Source organism: Nansenia antarctica, assembly GCF_963989245.1.
Source record: "Nansenia antarctica genome assembly, chromosome: 7".
Classification (NCBI taxonomy): domain Eukaryota; kingdom Metazoa; phylum Chordata; class Actinopteri; order Argentiniformes; family Microstomatidae; genus Nansenia; species Nansenia antarctica.
Window position 1 is genome coordinate 17,023,686 of NC_137677.1, and position 15,931 is coordinate 17,039,616.

General features: G+C 42.2%; 2 protein-coding genes across 2 annotated transcripts in view; one reads left to right on the forward strand and one right to left on the reverse strand.

Moving 5' to 3' along the window:
- Nucleotides 1-5,347: 5,347 nt before the first annotated feature.
- On the forward strand, nt 5,348-11,295 carry podn (podocan; the record flags this gene model as incomplete). The annotated part of the gene is made up of 10 exons (XM_080536614.1): nt 5,348-5,632; nt 5,785-5,878; nt 6,057-6,121; nt 7,214-7,323; nt 7,539-7,695; nt 7,825-7,940; nt 8,416-8,629; nt 8,771-9,214; nt 9,355-9,503; nt 11,145-11,295. 10 exons carry the CDS (start codon nt 5,348-5,350, stop codon nt 11,293-11,295), a joined length of 1,785 nt encoding a protein of 594 aa, XP_080392740.1.
- Nucleotides 11,296-15,006: 3,711 nt separating this feature from the next.
- The window catches only part of slc1a7b (solute carrier family 1 member 7b), a gene marked incomplete at both ends in the record, with an annotated part of 95,407 nt that continues 94,482 nt past the window's right edge, over nt 15,007-15,931 (reverse strand). The window contains 2 exons of the mRNA XM_080536466.1: nt 15,007-15,276; nt 15,554-15,653. Coding sequence (XP_080392592.1) covers nt 15,007-15,276; nt 15,554-15,653 — 370 coding nt within the window. The remainder of the gene's footprint in view (nt 15,277-15,553; nt 15,654-15,931) is intronic.

Genomic DNA, 15,931 nt, shown 5'->3' on the forward strand with positions numbered 1-15,931 from the left:
TTTGTAACATCCTTCTTATGATACAATATTAAGAGTTCTGTTATTTCCCTTGTGTTGCCATCTATGAGTCTTGTACCTCAACAGATTTCTTGATGACCTTAGTAGAGGTAAACCTGACTCAATTGATGTAGATGTTTTGCTCCACACATTTAGAAAGGACTAATACTCCTATCACAATACTAAACAAGTAAAAAAAGAAAAAGACCAGAACCATAATGAAATGGAATGAGAGTGGAGGGATGATTCCTGTATTTGCTCTTGTATTAGATCTGAGACCAGATACAAGGCTTGAGAACTTATGGATCAACTCAACCCTGAGGCTGCAGTTCAGCAAGACAGATGTGCATAGTGAGTCAGATTCCCCTCTACTGGACCCCCTAGGTGACACTCTTTACCATGCACAGGAGACCTCACTTAACATCTTGTTCCAGCATGAATCACTCTCCTATATTTACAGAAGTTGCAGTTTGAAGCAGATTTCTCACTACGTTGTTTTAAAACGTAAGATTGTGCCAAGCCAGCATGAAAGTAACATAATTGCTCATACATGTACAATTAACATGCAGTGCAGCATATTGCAACGGCCCGCCATTTTTCATGTAGGAATGTATTCAGAGACCACTCAAGTAATCTGTTTCAGTATCAACATATTGGCTGACATGAAAATGACACTTGACTGGTTATGAGTGAGCTGCTCATATGCTTGTGTTATGTGTATAGGAAACTGCTTCTCTGATGTGTGAATCCTCATCAGATAGGGCTAAACTTAAGGGGAAACTGAGATCCTCTACAATATCTAGAAATGTTCATTACTACTGTCTATTGTCACACTTTATTTATTTATTGTTACACATTTTGGAAGCTTCAATGTCATGATACTGTCGTTGATTGCTTTTTAAACCTGAAATGGAAGGGGATAAGATAAGAGAGCCATACTTCACAATGCAATATTACCGGTACTCAAATAAAGTGTACTCTGGCTATTTGGAATGTGGATTGACACTGCAAGGGGAATTAACATTATTTGTGATACAAAGACATTTTTACAGAAAGCAGATGTACAAACATAGTGCCTTATGGGAGGTATAGAAAGAGAGACATACAAAACATATGAGCTATTAGATCATATCCTGTTGCCAATTTTAGCAGATAGTCTGATTTCCTGTCTTTATGAACTGTAAAATCTCACCTTGCCTTTTCAGACAAACAGAGATGACATATGTGAAACATACATACAGTGTGATGCTGTATACATAAGGTTGTATAAATACTGTTTGAACTGTATGAACTGTTTTAAACCTAGAGCACTGTACGTTTATGCCTTTGAGAAAACGTTGCATTACAAACAGTTTTATTGCTATCCCTGGCTGATGGTAGTGACTTTTTCTTTGTAGACGACTCAAAGAAATCAGAGAATGTATGATTCAGAATATCTATTGAAGTGATATGGCTTTTTAGTGCATCCAAGTGGCTCTAGTCCTGGCTGCTCACTTTGATTTTAATCTATGTTGATTCATGGTGGGTTTAAAAATTCCAGTTGACTCAAAAGTAACATTAGAAATGCTATTTTCTTTCTTTCTACAGCAAAAAATGATCTCAACACGAAATTAACGCGTTGCCATATTGGGATTGGAAAAGACCTGTCGCATATAATGAAAAAAAAGTAGGAAAAAAGCAAAGAATTTGGGCTTTTGGCACTCCTTCAGTTCACAGATTTTCTCTCTCACACCCTCTTCCCTTCCCTTCCCTTCCCTTCCCTTCTCTCTCTCTCTCTCTCTCTCTCCCTCTCTCTCTCCCTCTCTCCCTCTCTCCCTCTCTCTCTCTCCCTCTCTCTCTCTCTCCCTCTATCACTCCCTTTCTTGCTCTATCACTCCCTTTCTTGCTCTGAACTTTCCCGGTCATACTCCCACTTTCTCTCACATCTGGAGGGTATCTGGAGTGGCTCTTATCCTGCTATGGGACTGTCCTTAGTTGGACTGGATATCAGACTACAAAACCTTCCAGCTAACCTTCGTCAGAGAAGGTAAACAAATGCATGCTGTAAAAGTGTTGTAAAACATGAATATGTAAGTATGTGTGCATTCATGCTGCTTCTGGATTATGCTATTTATTTTTTATTATATTGGGATAAAATACAAAATCTGTCAATTCCTGACATGTGTAATGTGTGGACAGATTCTAATTGTCCCATTATGTTTTCTGGACTGTATATGGACTGAGTGATATAGTGCAACCCAGCATTATAGTGGTGCATAGTGGTAGTAAATAGTAGTAGCAAATCTCAGCATAACTCTGGGTCTGTAAGTTCATGCCCTTGCAGTGTACAGTATTTTCTAAAGACTGCAGAGTGTATTGGAGGTGACAGGAGAATTGCTGTGCCTTCGTGAGCCTTAGTGAGTCGTTAGGTTGCTTCAAGTTTTTGTGTGTGTCGTAACTCTGTGTTTTGTTGGAGGTTGTCTAAATGTGAATGTCTTTCCATGGTACACTCAACTTGCGCTGTACGCAAGTGTGTGGTTTTGTGTGTGTTTCTCATTTTGCTATCGGAGACATTTGGCCTGTGTGTGTACGTGTGTGTCTCATGGGTCTATCGCAGGCTCTTGGCTGGTGTTGAAGCTCTGCTGCCTGAGAGGGGCAGGAAAGGCTGCTCTGATAGATGGATGGCTTTTATAGTTTAGTCATAATAGCTTAGTGCTGTTTGGAAGCACCAGAGGAGATGGCTAGCGAGTATTTTCCTGGCCTTCGGGCGATGTGGCCCTTTTAGTGTGTGATGAAAATGTTACGTTATTGTGAAATAAACTTCATAGTGCACATTTGACTGGACCCATTTAATAATGTTATTTCATGCATATATTTACATTGTGTAACATGAGGTAGGTTTGGGAAGGTAGCATTAAAAAGGTATAGCTTTTGAGATACACATTGATGAAGGTTCTCAATAATACATAAAGATACTCAATAACATAAGATGGGAATTTGTTCCAAAAGCAAAATCATTCTAAGGAGCACAAATCAGCACCATTGGCTGCTGTTCCACTGCTCCTCATCTGGTGCTCTTCTTAGCTGCCTTTTATGTTCACATCTTGATCAGTTGGCTGCAGCAAGGCTGATTAACTAACACCGCTCAGGTGCTTCCAAAGTGTCTGACTATGACCCTGCGATGTCATGGGAGGTGTCGTTTGGGAAGTGACAGCCATTTTCCCTCCCTGATGATTTCTCAGCATGAATATAGTATAATAATAATAATAACTTTATTTGTATAGCACTTTACATCAATGTGCTTTACAATAGATAAGCAACAATTTGAAACAGCTATTTCAATTTAAAAACACACATAATTTCACAGCACAAATACGATAGGTAAACAACAATTTAAAACAATTTAAAAACAACTATTTCAATTTAAAAACACACATAATTTCACAGCACAAATACACAGGCTATGACACATATACAACAGAAAACGGGTGGGTCTTTAACTTGGTTTTGAACACTTTCACTGAGCATGCCTGTCTGATGTCCAGTGGAAGAAGGTTCCAAAGAGTTGGGGCACGGAAGGAAAACGCCCGCTCACCGATTGTCTTTTTCCTGACTCTGGGAACAGTCAACAGGGCAGAGCCTTGTGAGCGCAGAGACATTGAGGGCACATATGGGACAAGAAGGTCCTTTAGATAGGAAGGCGCAGTGCCGTGTATAGCTTTGAATGCTAGTAGCAACAACTTGAAGTCTGCTCTAACATGGACAGGGAGCCAATGAAGGGAAGCCAGTACTGGTGAGATATGGTCGTATTTCTTTGACCCAGTCAAAATGCGAGCTGCAGCATTCTGGACCATTTGTATGCCATGGAAGCTCTTTTTTGGCAATCCCGACAAAAGGACATTGCAATAATCTAGTCTGGATGTCACAAATGAATGGATCAGAACCTCAGCATCTTCAAAAGAAAGGATTGATCTAATATTAGCAATTCTTCTGAGGTGAAAGAATGCTATTTTTTTCACCCCCTTTATGTGGGAGTCAAATGTGAGGTTCTGATCAAAAATGACACCGAGATGTTTAACCCTGTCCCTGCACTGGATGACACAGTCATCCAAGGTCAAGACAAGACTATCACTTGGATGATTTAGTCTAGCTGGAGTGAATTTTATTATTTCAGTCTTGTCTGAATTTAACAGCAGAAAGTTTGCTGATAACCAGCCCTTCACAGCAGCCAGACAGGTCTTTAACGTAGCTAAATCTGAGACATTTCCTGCTGTTATAGGCATATATAGTTATATCTCAGTTATATCTCAGAGCTATAGTATGTGTATAGTATGTGTGTAGTACGTTGAAATGTGTTGCTTACTGAATACATTTGACTAAACAGTAGGCTCTAAATAGAATGCAATAGTATGCAGTATATACTTTAAGTATAGTCATTAGGTAATTTGAACTTTTGGACATGCCCTGAGTAAGAGAGTATGTATATAACATGGATGTTGACCTGCAGGTCTAAAAATACAAAATCAGTTCTAGGGATAATAGAGAATAGCGTGTGGACACAACATCAAACAAACAATAAAAGGACAGAATGGTTTCTCTGTCACTGAGAGACATGGATTCACATCCTTTGATGCTCATCATACATCATACATGATCAGATACTGATGAACATCAGAGATAGTCACCCTTATGGATTATATTTGTTTGTGGCCTTACTAATCCTTGCAGGTGGTAAGGAGAACGCCTGTCTCAGAGCTCCAGGATTGAGACAAAACAGAGAACCAAGAGCTGGTCAAGCATCTGAGCACCAGAAGGTCTGTTGTGAGAACAATGTAAGCTGCCCTTAATATATATTTTATCTCTACTCACTGATTATACAATTGTTTTTATACAATTTGCATAATATATTATAGTGAACGGTAGGGAGAAAATAGCTTGCCCCAAGCAAGGAGCAAACTCATAATGATAGCGATTGCTAACAGGCCTTATACTCTGTTAGAAAAAAGGGTTCTTCATTTGTCCCTATAGGGGCACCCTTTGAAGAACATACTTTCCATATACCATTTTGGGTTCCATAACCTTCCGTGGAAAGGGTTCAACATGGAATCCAAGCAAGGTCTTCAAAGGGTGCGCCTACAGGGACAAGCGAAGAACCCCTTATTGGTAAGAACTATAACTCTCTTTCGTAAGAGTGTTGGGTCATTACACTTTCCCTTCCATTTGGTTGAGCACGTCCTCACATTTCACAACTCGAGATGCTAACGGCCTTATACAGTTACAATATATATATAATTGATAATACTGTTTTTCAGACCAATCTTGGAATTGGTGCTACTGGTTAGCTCAGGTAGCTCAGACTGTTCCAGTGGACATGGCCTGCCCTAGGGGGTCTCTCCTGCAGGCCCTGAGTGTGCTGCTCCTGGCCTGGGCACTGGTGCACTGCCAGACCCCTCTGGAGCCAGAGGAAGAGGAGGAAGAGGAAGAGGAAGAGCTAATGGAGGAGACAGAGACCTTCACGGTCGAGGTGGAGACTGAGACGATTATCTGTCCGATGGACTGCAGCTGTACAGCAGAGGGGGCTGTGGACTGTGCTGGGGTTGATCTCACTGATTTCCCCAGCGAGCTGTCAGAGCACACTCGTCAGCTCTCCCTACAGGTGGGCAGACACAACCAAAACTACTCACCTGCTTTGACTGAACTGAATTGGAATTGACCCCCACACTGATGATGACCTCCAGTACACTCCTTCTAATCAAATCTTACTGTTTCTTCTGTTTACGCCATCTTCTCATTGTCTCCTCATCTCAGAATAACCAGATTAAGGAAGTAACCACTGAGGACCTTTACCGTCTGCACCAGCTGGAGACACTCAATCTGCAGAACAACCATCTCACCACACATGGTAAAGGGGGAGTGTTGTTGTTTGAAACTGCTCCTTTTAATGATTTAATTCTAAAAACGATTAGTCTTCTTAATTAAAACCAAAGTGGTCTAGTTTGTCTTATGATGATAAAAAAAAGATGTGCTAATTTAAGCGGAATCATATTTGTATACTTTTTTGTGTTTGTGTATGTTTTCAGGCCTTGAAGATGAAGGGTTTGAAGTGCTTGAACAGCTGACTTACTTATATTTGGCAAATAACAAGGTGAGTCATACTCAAAGTTTGAGATTATATTTTTCCTTACCGTTATAAAACTTTAACTTGGCATAACTGTTGATGTAAACAGGTACATGTTTTCACTCGCTGTCCTTATTGAGACTCCTGTATTATTTATACATACAGAACTTCCAGAGATACATAGACTGTGCTCATTGCAAGTGTTGGTAGGGTTATAGAGTAGCCCTCTGACATAATATTCACACCTCTAGTGCATATATTCTATTCCCATTGGAACCATCAAACTGGTATAACATTGTTTGTTATATTCTATGCACAAACTAACTTGTTCTATTCTATTATTTTCTGATCTGTTCTATTCTATTCTACTTTGATGTGATAAATATGCGCAAGCTACTGCTGTTGCCAGTGAACACAGTGTGTGCCAGCTTATGGTTGTAATCACTTACAGTGTGTCTGTGCCAGCTGGTCAGATCTAAAATGGTGCTGGCATCCACGCCTTTTTGAGAGAGAGAGAGAGAGAGAGAGAGAGAGAGAGAGAGAGAGAGAGAGAGAGAGAGAGAGAGAGAGAGAGAGAGAGAGAGAGAGAGGGGGGAGGGGAGAATGAGAAAGAATGAGAGAGAATGAGAGATATGAAGGGAGCAGTAGGTAGGGAGACAGAGAATGGACAGATTTGTCTTTGACTTAAAAGGAATGAATAAGCAAGGGGGATGCAGAAAGAATGGGGGATTTTTAAGTGCTTGCTAAGCCTCAAAGACTCCCATGTTGCTTTAATCCATGAGCCATGTTGCAAAGACGAGAGCTCTAAACCCAAATAAACTAGTAAGTAAGCTTGCCACTAGCAGTTTCTCTTATGTCGTTGTACTATATCGCTTTGTACAATACACGTTTTATTCAGAGCAGTGACTAAAATGAATTATCCATTTTGTGTTGAGAGTAGTGCAGTCTGCCATGTCAATCAAGTGTTGCTCTCTCTTGGCAGTTGGGAGGGATATTTATGAAATGCATTGAGAATGACTGGCTATGTAAATGTAAAAGACATCACTCAAATGCATGTATGACTGGTGTATGAGGAGAGGACATAGGCAGGGAGAATAGTAATGTTGTTTTTACTCTTAGCTCACCTCAGCACCAAAACACCTGCCACCCTCACTGGTCAGCGCAGATTTTGCTGCTAATCAACTGACAAAACTCTACCCATACACATTTGGCCAAAAGCCAAGACTGAAGTAAGAACATACTGTACAATGTGTATGTGTGTGTGTATGTGTTTGTTTGTTTGTTTGTTTGTTTGTGTTTGTAAGTGTAGATATTCAGTACTGGGTGTTATGTTGTCTAATAATATTGTGTTAAACAAACTTGCTTCATTTGCAGAGCAATACATGTATCCTTTGCCCTATTTCAGACTCCTAATATTAGGCTATATGTCTTAACTTCACACCAGGTCTGTGTATCTCCACAACAATAAGCTGACAGATGCAGGACTTCCAGAACACATGTTTAATGGTTCTGACAGCCTGGAGATCCTCATCATGTCCAGCAACTTCCTGCGTTTGGTCCCCAGGAACCTGCCTTCTGCCCTTCACCGCCTCCATCTAAAGGTACACACCAGGCTCAGCCGGTCAAAACCAGACCTAGCAGTGTCCGCCCTAGTACCACTACCAAGTGTCTGATTGTGGCATTATTGTGACAATCATATCTGATTAACGCATGTGTTTCTGGGTGAATAGTCTAACAAACTAGAGAAGATCCCAGCTGGAGCCTTTGACAGTCTGTCTCAACTCAGAGAGCTGTACCTCCAGAACAACCTTCTGACCAACGATGGCATGGACAACGAGACCTTCAGGTAGCTAGAGGTGGAGGATGGACACTCAGGCACATAAACACACTCCACTGAGTGCAAATAAAGCCCCTTACCCTTATAGTACAATCCAGTGTATTACAAGGTACTCAAGAAAAGGGTGAGTCAAGGAGTTCCAGGAGTATTCCATTTCCTCCTCTTCCTTCTCGCACTGCACACAAAACCAATTTGACCCAGTAATCCCTTTTGAAATCATAGGGAGTGTGTAATGAATGGGTTAATTCATAGTCGGGGACGGCGCATGCGCCTTAGACAGAGTTTGTGATATACCAGTAGGTGACTGACAGGTGTCTAGGAGAACCGAAGTAAACTGGTTCCACCTTTGTTGAACCCAGACTCGAGTGTCTCATTATTCTATGTCCAAGCGACATTACAGAGTGAGAGAAGTGAGAGATCATAGATTAGGGGGAAGAATCAACATGGCAGAACAACATGATGACTTCACCACTCCTCCCATTAGCCAGCTGAGCAGCCTGGAGTGCCTGGACCTGTCCAACAACAACCTGAGTGAGGTTCCTCAGGGCCTTCCTCGCAGCCTGGTCCTGCTCCACCTGGAGAAGAACTCCATCCGCAGCATCCCCGGAGACGCTCTCACCCCCATCCGCAACCTGGAGTACCTGCTGCTACACAACAACAAGCTCCGCTCCCGCTCCATCCACCCTGCTGCCTTCCAGGTACTCCACCGGCGTTTAATTGCCAGGCTTCATACCCTTGTTTCTAAATACTATTGTACTACTGGTATTTATAAAACATGCTATAACAGCCCTCGAATTATAATGTGTTCATGGATGAATCATGATTTGACTTCTCTCCAGGGCCTGAAGAAGCTCCACACCATTCACATGTACAACAACCAGCTGGAGCGTGTCCCCAGAGGCCTGCCCAGACGGGCCAAGACCCTCATGCTGCTCCACAACGTAATCGCTGAGATCGGACGCAACGACCTGGTCATGCTCTACACCCTGACTGAACTCAACCTCAGCTACAATCGCCTGACCAGCCCCAAGGTGCACCGTGAGGCCTTCAGGAAACTGCGTCTGCTGGAGACACTGGACCTGTCTGGGAATGAGCTCCACGCACTGCCCTTGGGTTTGCCCCGCAGCCTGCAGGTGCTCAAAGTCAAAGACAACCAGCTGAGCTCCATACCAGAGGGGGCACTGTCCAGCATGGACAAGCTAAGGGAGATCAACCTGAGCTACAACCAGCTGAAGCTCAACTCCATCTACCAGGGAGCCTGGTTGGAGCTCAGTGCATTGACGGTGAGAGTGGGGGAGGTTGTGTTGGTTGGGCTTTACACCTTCTCAGTGTAATATGAAGCAGCAGTGACTGGCTACATCTCAGACCTATCTGTTCCTCTAAACAGCTCTCATTTAATTATTAATGCTGGCTGTTCTTTCAGACCCTGGACCTGTCAAGTAACCAGCTGTCCCATGTCCCCTCTGACCTGCCTGAGTCTCTGGAGTATCTGTACCTGCAGAGTAACCGTATCAGCAGTGTCCCCATCACAGCCTTCGAAGGCACACCTAACATCAAAGGCATTTTCCTACGGTGAGGCATAACACACACACATGCACGTACGCACGTACGCGTGCACACACACACACGCGCGCGCACACACACACACACACACACACACACACACACACACACACACACACACACACACACACACACACATCTCATCGTTTTGATTCATGCCAGCTGTATGGCAAGTCCACTGACTCTAGCATGACTCTAGCATGACTCTGACTAAGCATCCCCAGTGCTTTCATGGATAATTGCTTGATGGTTCTCTCATTCTTACATAAGTTTATTTTCCATTCAGATCACTATTTGGTGAGGAGGATGTTATGTAACAATTGCAGAGGAGTGACCTTGAAGTTGTTTTACTGTTAGACCGATATAATTAAAAATCTCCAACACACCTACCTATTAAACCATTAGATTTGTTTCGGACAGAATCATGTTGGATTAATATTTTAAAAGTCACCATTTAGTATGGGTTAAATCGTTTATCTGTTTCTTCTCTTTGGGAACCTATGCAGATTCTAACACCTGGTGGTAAAGTTTTAGAAACACTCCCACTGTGTTTAGTTATGTTGTTTGTTGGCTTGTTTATACCCTCCTGATTTTTACTATTCTTACTATTTTTACTATTCTATACCCTCTGGCTTCTTTCCCAATACTCTCAACTGATTTTCCTCATCAACTTTGCGAAATGGCCACTGATCTGGATAGTCACAGGTCTAGGTTAGAGTCTGTTGTCACCATATTGCTTCCATTTCTCTAGATGTATCAAGTCAGTGGTCAGCTTGGAGAGTAAATTCAAGAGTATTAGGAAGACTTTGCCTTGGGTATATGGTCAGAAGGGTTTAGGACTCTAGGGACTGTTTCATTGGTCATATTTATGGGCCCTGACCCCATCCAGGCTGTTGTGCTCTTTATGCTGCGCTTAGCAGCTGCTGCCACATCAGTTTGGACATGTTTTTTCACCAAATCCTCCCACAGCTGGGAGCATCTGCTCTGAGCCAATTTAGAGCTGCTGGAATGTTTTCCTCAATGGGGGAGGGGGATTTGTGTGTGTGTGTGTGTGTGTGTGTGTGTGTGTGTGTGTGTGTGTGTGCGTGTGTGTGTGTGTGTGTGTGTGTGTGTGTGTGTGTGTGTGTGTCTGTGTGTCTGTGCGTGTGTGTGGTGCATGAGATAATGATTATGCATGTGGTTGTGCAAGTAAAGTGAATGAGAAGGTTTTAATTTAAAAAGGGCCAACTTCACTTAACCTCTACCCTCTTCATGGGCTACAATACAGGGACATCAATGTGTTTACCAGCTCAGTTGGATGTTAAAGGAATACCAACAGATGTGTCACACTTATCCCAGCATAGAGAGCATAGAGAGCCGTAATCGCAAGGTCTGATTGGTGTGGACTGTGATTGGTGTGGACTGTGATTGGTGTGGACTGTGTGGACTGTGTGGACTGCACACTGTGCTGATTTAGTTACCAAATGTCAGTATCTGTTTTGTGTACACCACTTGCTGTTATGTTCCTTATAGCCCTCTACATTTTCTTAATCTGAATTTCAGCCTCTGAATACTTTTGCACCATTTGTTATGTTCAGAGAACCTGTACTGTTCATATACATTTCTGTTTAGAACTCCTAACCTTTGACCCCTGTCCTATGACTCTCTAAGGTTCAACCGTCTGTCTGTCAACTCTGTGAAGGAGAGCTCCTTCTCCCACCTGACCCACCTGCAGGTTCTGGATCTGGGGCCAGCCAGCGCTGGCCACCCTTTAGGACAGGAAGAGGAGCTGGAGGAAGAGAAGATAGAAGGTGACATTTAGGAAGGATTGTATTGGACGTTATTTTGCAATGGATGTAATGGCTCAGTTGTAAAATGTAAATTAAACTATGAATGGAAGAAGGGGTTATTTACCCAGTTGCATAGTGGTGAATGGCAGTTGCACATATGTCTGGTGCAGGATACCAGATTACTTGTTTCTATTATAGGGGGTGGGGGGCTTTGCTATTCTGTGCGACAGATGCAGTTGCATATGGGATTCTTTGTCTCTGACCGTTTTCTGAACCATAATGACCATCAGGTCTAAAGGAGTGGACATTTATGCTTGACCATGGGAAAGGCTTTCTGATCAGTTTCGATGGCCCATGGGCCCAGACTTCCACGATAGTGGAACCAGGAAGGATAAGAAAGTGAGACCTGTAATATGTTGATCATACTGTAAGGGTCCATTCTCTGTTTACTGCATGCTGTGTCACTTTGTGACACCCGTTGAGGTGGGATGCTTTTCTATGTTAACAGACTGTTGATGACTAATTGTTCTATTTATGTCAGTTCTCATGAGAGACACCTTAGTTGTGATGAAGTGTCATCATCTGATATGGGCTGCTAATATAATAGCCATTATGTCATCCTATGTCAACAGTACTACAGTATATGTATAATGACATATGTCACAAGTTAAGTGTCACAGTCTTTCCTCTTTCAGCCTACCAAGAGCTTGATTCATGCTGCTAATGCCTTGTTTTAATCCAGTCTTGTTTTACAAAGATAATGATTGCAAATATAGATTCACCTCATTGGCATGAATGCAATGTACTTGTATCTGTTTTGCCATAGCATTCATAGGCAAGGCCTTTTCGCAATAATAAATTATTTGAAGATGGTCTCTTGTCTCATGAAAGCATTGAAATATACTGTATTTCGTTTGGAGTAAACCACAGTAGCAGGCATCTAATATATATAAACCGTTTTTTTATTATCATTTATAAATAAAAGTTATTATATTTGAGCTTCAAAAACATTGCGCAAAAGGAAATAATAGCAAGCTACCCCTCCCCCCGCAGCCCCTCCCCCCCAACATATATAACATGTTTTTATGATCATGAACAAATACAAGTGATTATATTTGAGCTTCAGAAACATTGCACAAAAGGAAATCATGGCATGACTCCTCCCCCTGCCCCCCCCCACCGGAGACACACCGGCACATGTGCAGGGGTCAGTCATCGTCATGCACCCCTGGAGCAGTTGGGATTAAGTGCCTTGCTCAGAACGGCAGTGTAGGCACCTTAGATATGATGCCAGCAACCCCCGAGTCACCAGCTCACATCCGGGGCTCCCTTCTGGGGTGGACGGGGGGGATTGAGCCCTCTACCAATTGCTGGCCGGCCTCTCTAACCTCTAAGATTCCTGCTGCCCCAACAGATGTAAAGATACTGTATTGTTCCTTTCGCAACCATTTTCAAGGGGCAGTTTTATTTTCTTCAAGTTATCCATCTATTGATTTGAAGATGGCTGGAAGACATTGGTATACAGTATTACTGCCCTGGAAGAGAACCACTGGATGATTCATTCTGCATTCAGTACATATCCTCCAACAGACACTGTATGTTATATTCATCCTTCACCATTTCAAGTCAACTATTGCATTAAGAGAGCAAAAGATGGTTGTTCTCTGTGGCTCTGTTGGTAGAGCATGGCACAACAAAGCTTAGGTTGTGGGTTCGATTGCTGCTGGGACAATATATACTGAAATGTATGCACTCATTGCAAAGTAAGTCGCTTTGGATAAAAGCGTCAGCTAAATGGCATGTATTAAAAGAAAACCGAGTGACCTAGGTGGAAGAAAAGAGATTGAAAAAGTAAGGGTAATAATAATAATAATAATAATAATAATAATAATAATAATAATAATAATAATAATAATAATGAATACAATGCGGTGTTACAGAGAAATACCTCACTGAATTTCTTTTAATTATTCAGTTACTGCAGTTGAGACCGTGCAAACCAATTACAGGTCATTAAGTCTCTTTCACATTGGGCAATTTGTTGCATTTATGAGAGGGTGTTTTGAGGCAGAACAATTACTATACCTCAACCATCTCTCAAGGAGCACGAATGTCCAGATTGTCATGCAAAGGCACTCTGCTTACTGCTGCAAACAGGAGTGAATTACTCACTAAAAAGCAGCCACGTTATGGTGACTTGTAATTTCCCAGCTCTGTGAGAGAGACATGAGAGCAGAGTGGTGTTTGCCTGTTCCTGGCAGGTATGGGTGGTAATATGGCCAGTACTAAGATAAGACAAAGATAAAAGCCATTACTTGACAAGAGTAAAAATACCACAATTAGTGACCAATCATTTTGGACAGAGTGTGTCAGTGTTCATGTCTACCAAGACAAAATCAACAAGTAACCATAAAACCAACCAAATGTGTCCTTTCTTTTTAACATTACATTGTATATTCACCTTTAAAAAATAATCATCTTAAATTGGACAAACCGTAAAATACCCTGTAGAGAGTGCAGTGTGGTCTTGCATGATCAATAGAAATACAGTATTTTACTGTTTTTGAAGTTGGCCTCTCCCTGTCCTCATTGTATTAGCCCAGCACCACCAGCTTTGTTAAGGCAAAAAGAAGAAGAAACGAGAGGAGGCAGGTTTGCTTACAGATCAACGGGCCTCTAGTTACTTCCTCTCTATTTTCTGCTCCGTTTTATGACACAATCTGTATAATGGCCTGATTGCAGTAGTAAGAACCACAGGCCTTACTTACATGGACAATTTGCTCTCTTAAACAGATATGTTGTACATGAGGACAAACAAAATAATTTAGAAATCATATAAAATGTAAATATCAAAGACATTCTCAACTGCAAAGAATGCAAATATTCACAGCTATGTACACATTTCAAGTTCAAGAGGGACCATCTGTCACAGCATGTGCTCATGGGTCCACACAAACTGTCCTGCAATGGCTGTTTGTGTTTTGTAGACCACAAGCACCGCAGAAGCAAAGTGTGCCAACAAATCAGTCATTGTGCCTCCTTTTGGCTAAAGAAAATCCACTGTCATAGCACTTATTGTCCCATTCAGTGTTGTGTCCACTTTAACCTGGTTGAGACCAGGCTTTCCTAGTTCACACATTTCAGTTTGAGATGCCTCACGACAATCAAATACCAATCAAATACCTTGCTTGAGTGGAACAGAATTCAGGTTTTCTTCAGGTTTTCTTCATTTTCTTCAATGTTGCAAGCTAGCATAGGCAACAACCTTCTGCAAAATAGTCCTCCCCAGTTGGAAAAGACGACACACATAACAACAAGCAACCATTCTATGGGTATGAGGGGGAGGGTACTTGGAATATAACATCCAATAAAATTGCGAGCACATTCTCCCATCGCTCTGTCCAGTTCAATCCTAGCCAGAATGGCTAATATAAAATTCTACAGACCTCCAAAAGAGACATGAGAATAATGTGATTTGGAGTATGGCTATGCAAGACTATGTCAACTGAAATCCTATCCAGCATGTTACTGTCAGGTGAAAGAGAAGACCACAATCGACCAGACATACAAGAGCACAGGAGTCTTATCACAGATGACATTTCTCACATACTCACAAATAATAATAACATTAAAAAAAAAAGAATAATTTGACAAACAACAGGAAAGACAACCCATCCGTGAGGCGTTGGCTTTCCTGTGGTGAACCATGAGACTCAGGCCTGCTGTGATGAGTGGTGGGAGTGCTATACGTTGGTCTCCAGGCCATTCATATCAATGGCGCAGTGTTCCTTGTCCTTCTTTAGGTGCCTCGGGGGCACTGGGGGCTTTTTCCTTTCTGGAGGGGGTGGAGGCCGGACCCCCTCCTCCAGCTGCATGAGGCGGGCCACATCAGGAGGGATGTGCTCAGGTTTAATCCCCGGAGGAGGAGGAGGCTGGAAACTACCGTTGTTGTTTTGACAGTTCATCAGCTGCTGGATGTTTATCATGGGCTTGGTCTCACAGATCAGAGGCACCTGGTAAGTAGAGGGGTAGAGATGGGGAGAGAAAGTGAAATAAAATGAGAGATATTGGGTTTGAGAGAATAGTAGAAAGAGGTAGGGAGAAGGCAAAAGAGAGAGTGTAGAAAATAGACAGAGAGGCAGAGATGCTGTGCTTAATAGATATGCCCTCAAGGAATTGATATGAAGCCACTCTAATCAGTATGTGCCACAGGTCTTTATCCTATTATAATGTATTGATTGTTTGGGAACCAGGTTTGAGCAGGATAGAAGCTCCAGTAAGGAAACTCACCCCATCTCCTTCCTTTATGAAGTCTTTCCTGCAGATATGTGCCATAATACCTGTGGCCAAGGCATCCCCCATCACATTCACCATGGTCCGGAATCTGTCCCTGGAAACAGAGGAAGAGCAGCAGTTGAGGACAGTGCCAACTTTTGTGACATCAATATAGATAAGTCAAAGCCATGTATGCAATTAGAAGGTGTGGATAGGTGAATTACCACATCACTGGGGTAAAGCTCTATTGAACTTGGATTGTTCAATGATTCAATTGTTTGTGTTTGTTTTTGCAATATGAACAATTGGCGTGCCATGCAAAACAACCCAGCGCATCAACCTTGGTGTTATGAAAACTGTATAACTATTATAACTTGGCTTTTGTTTGCCATA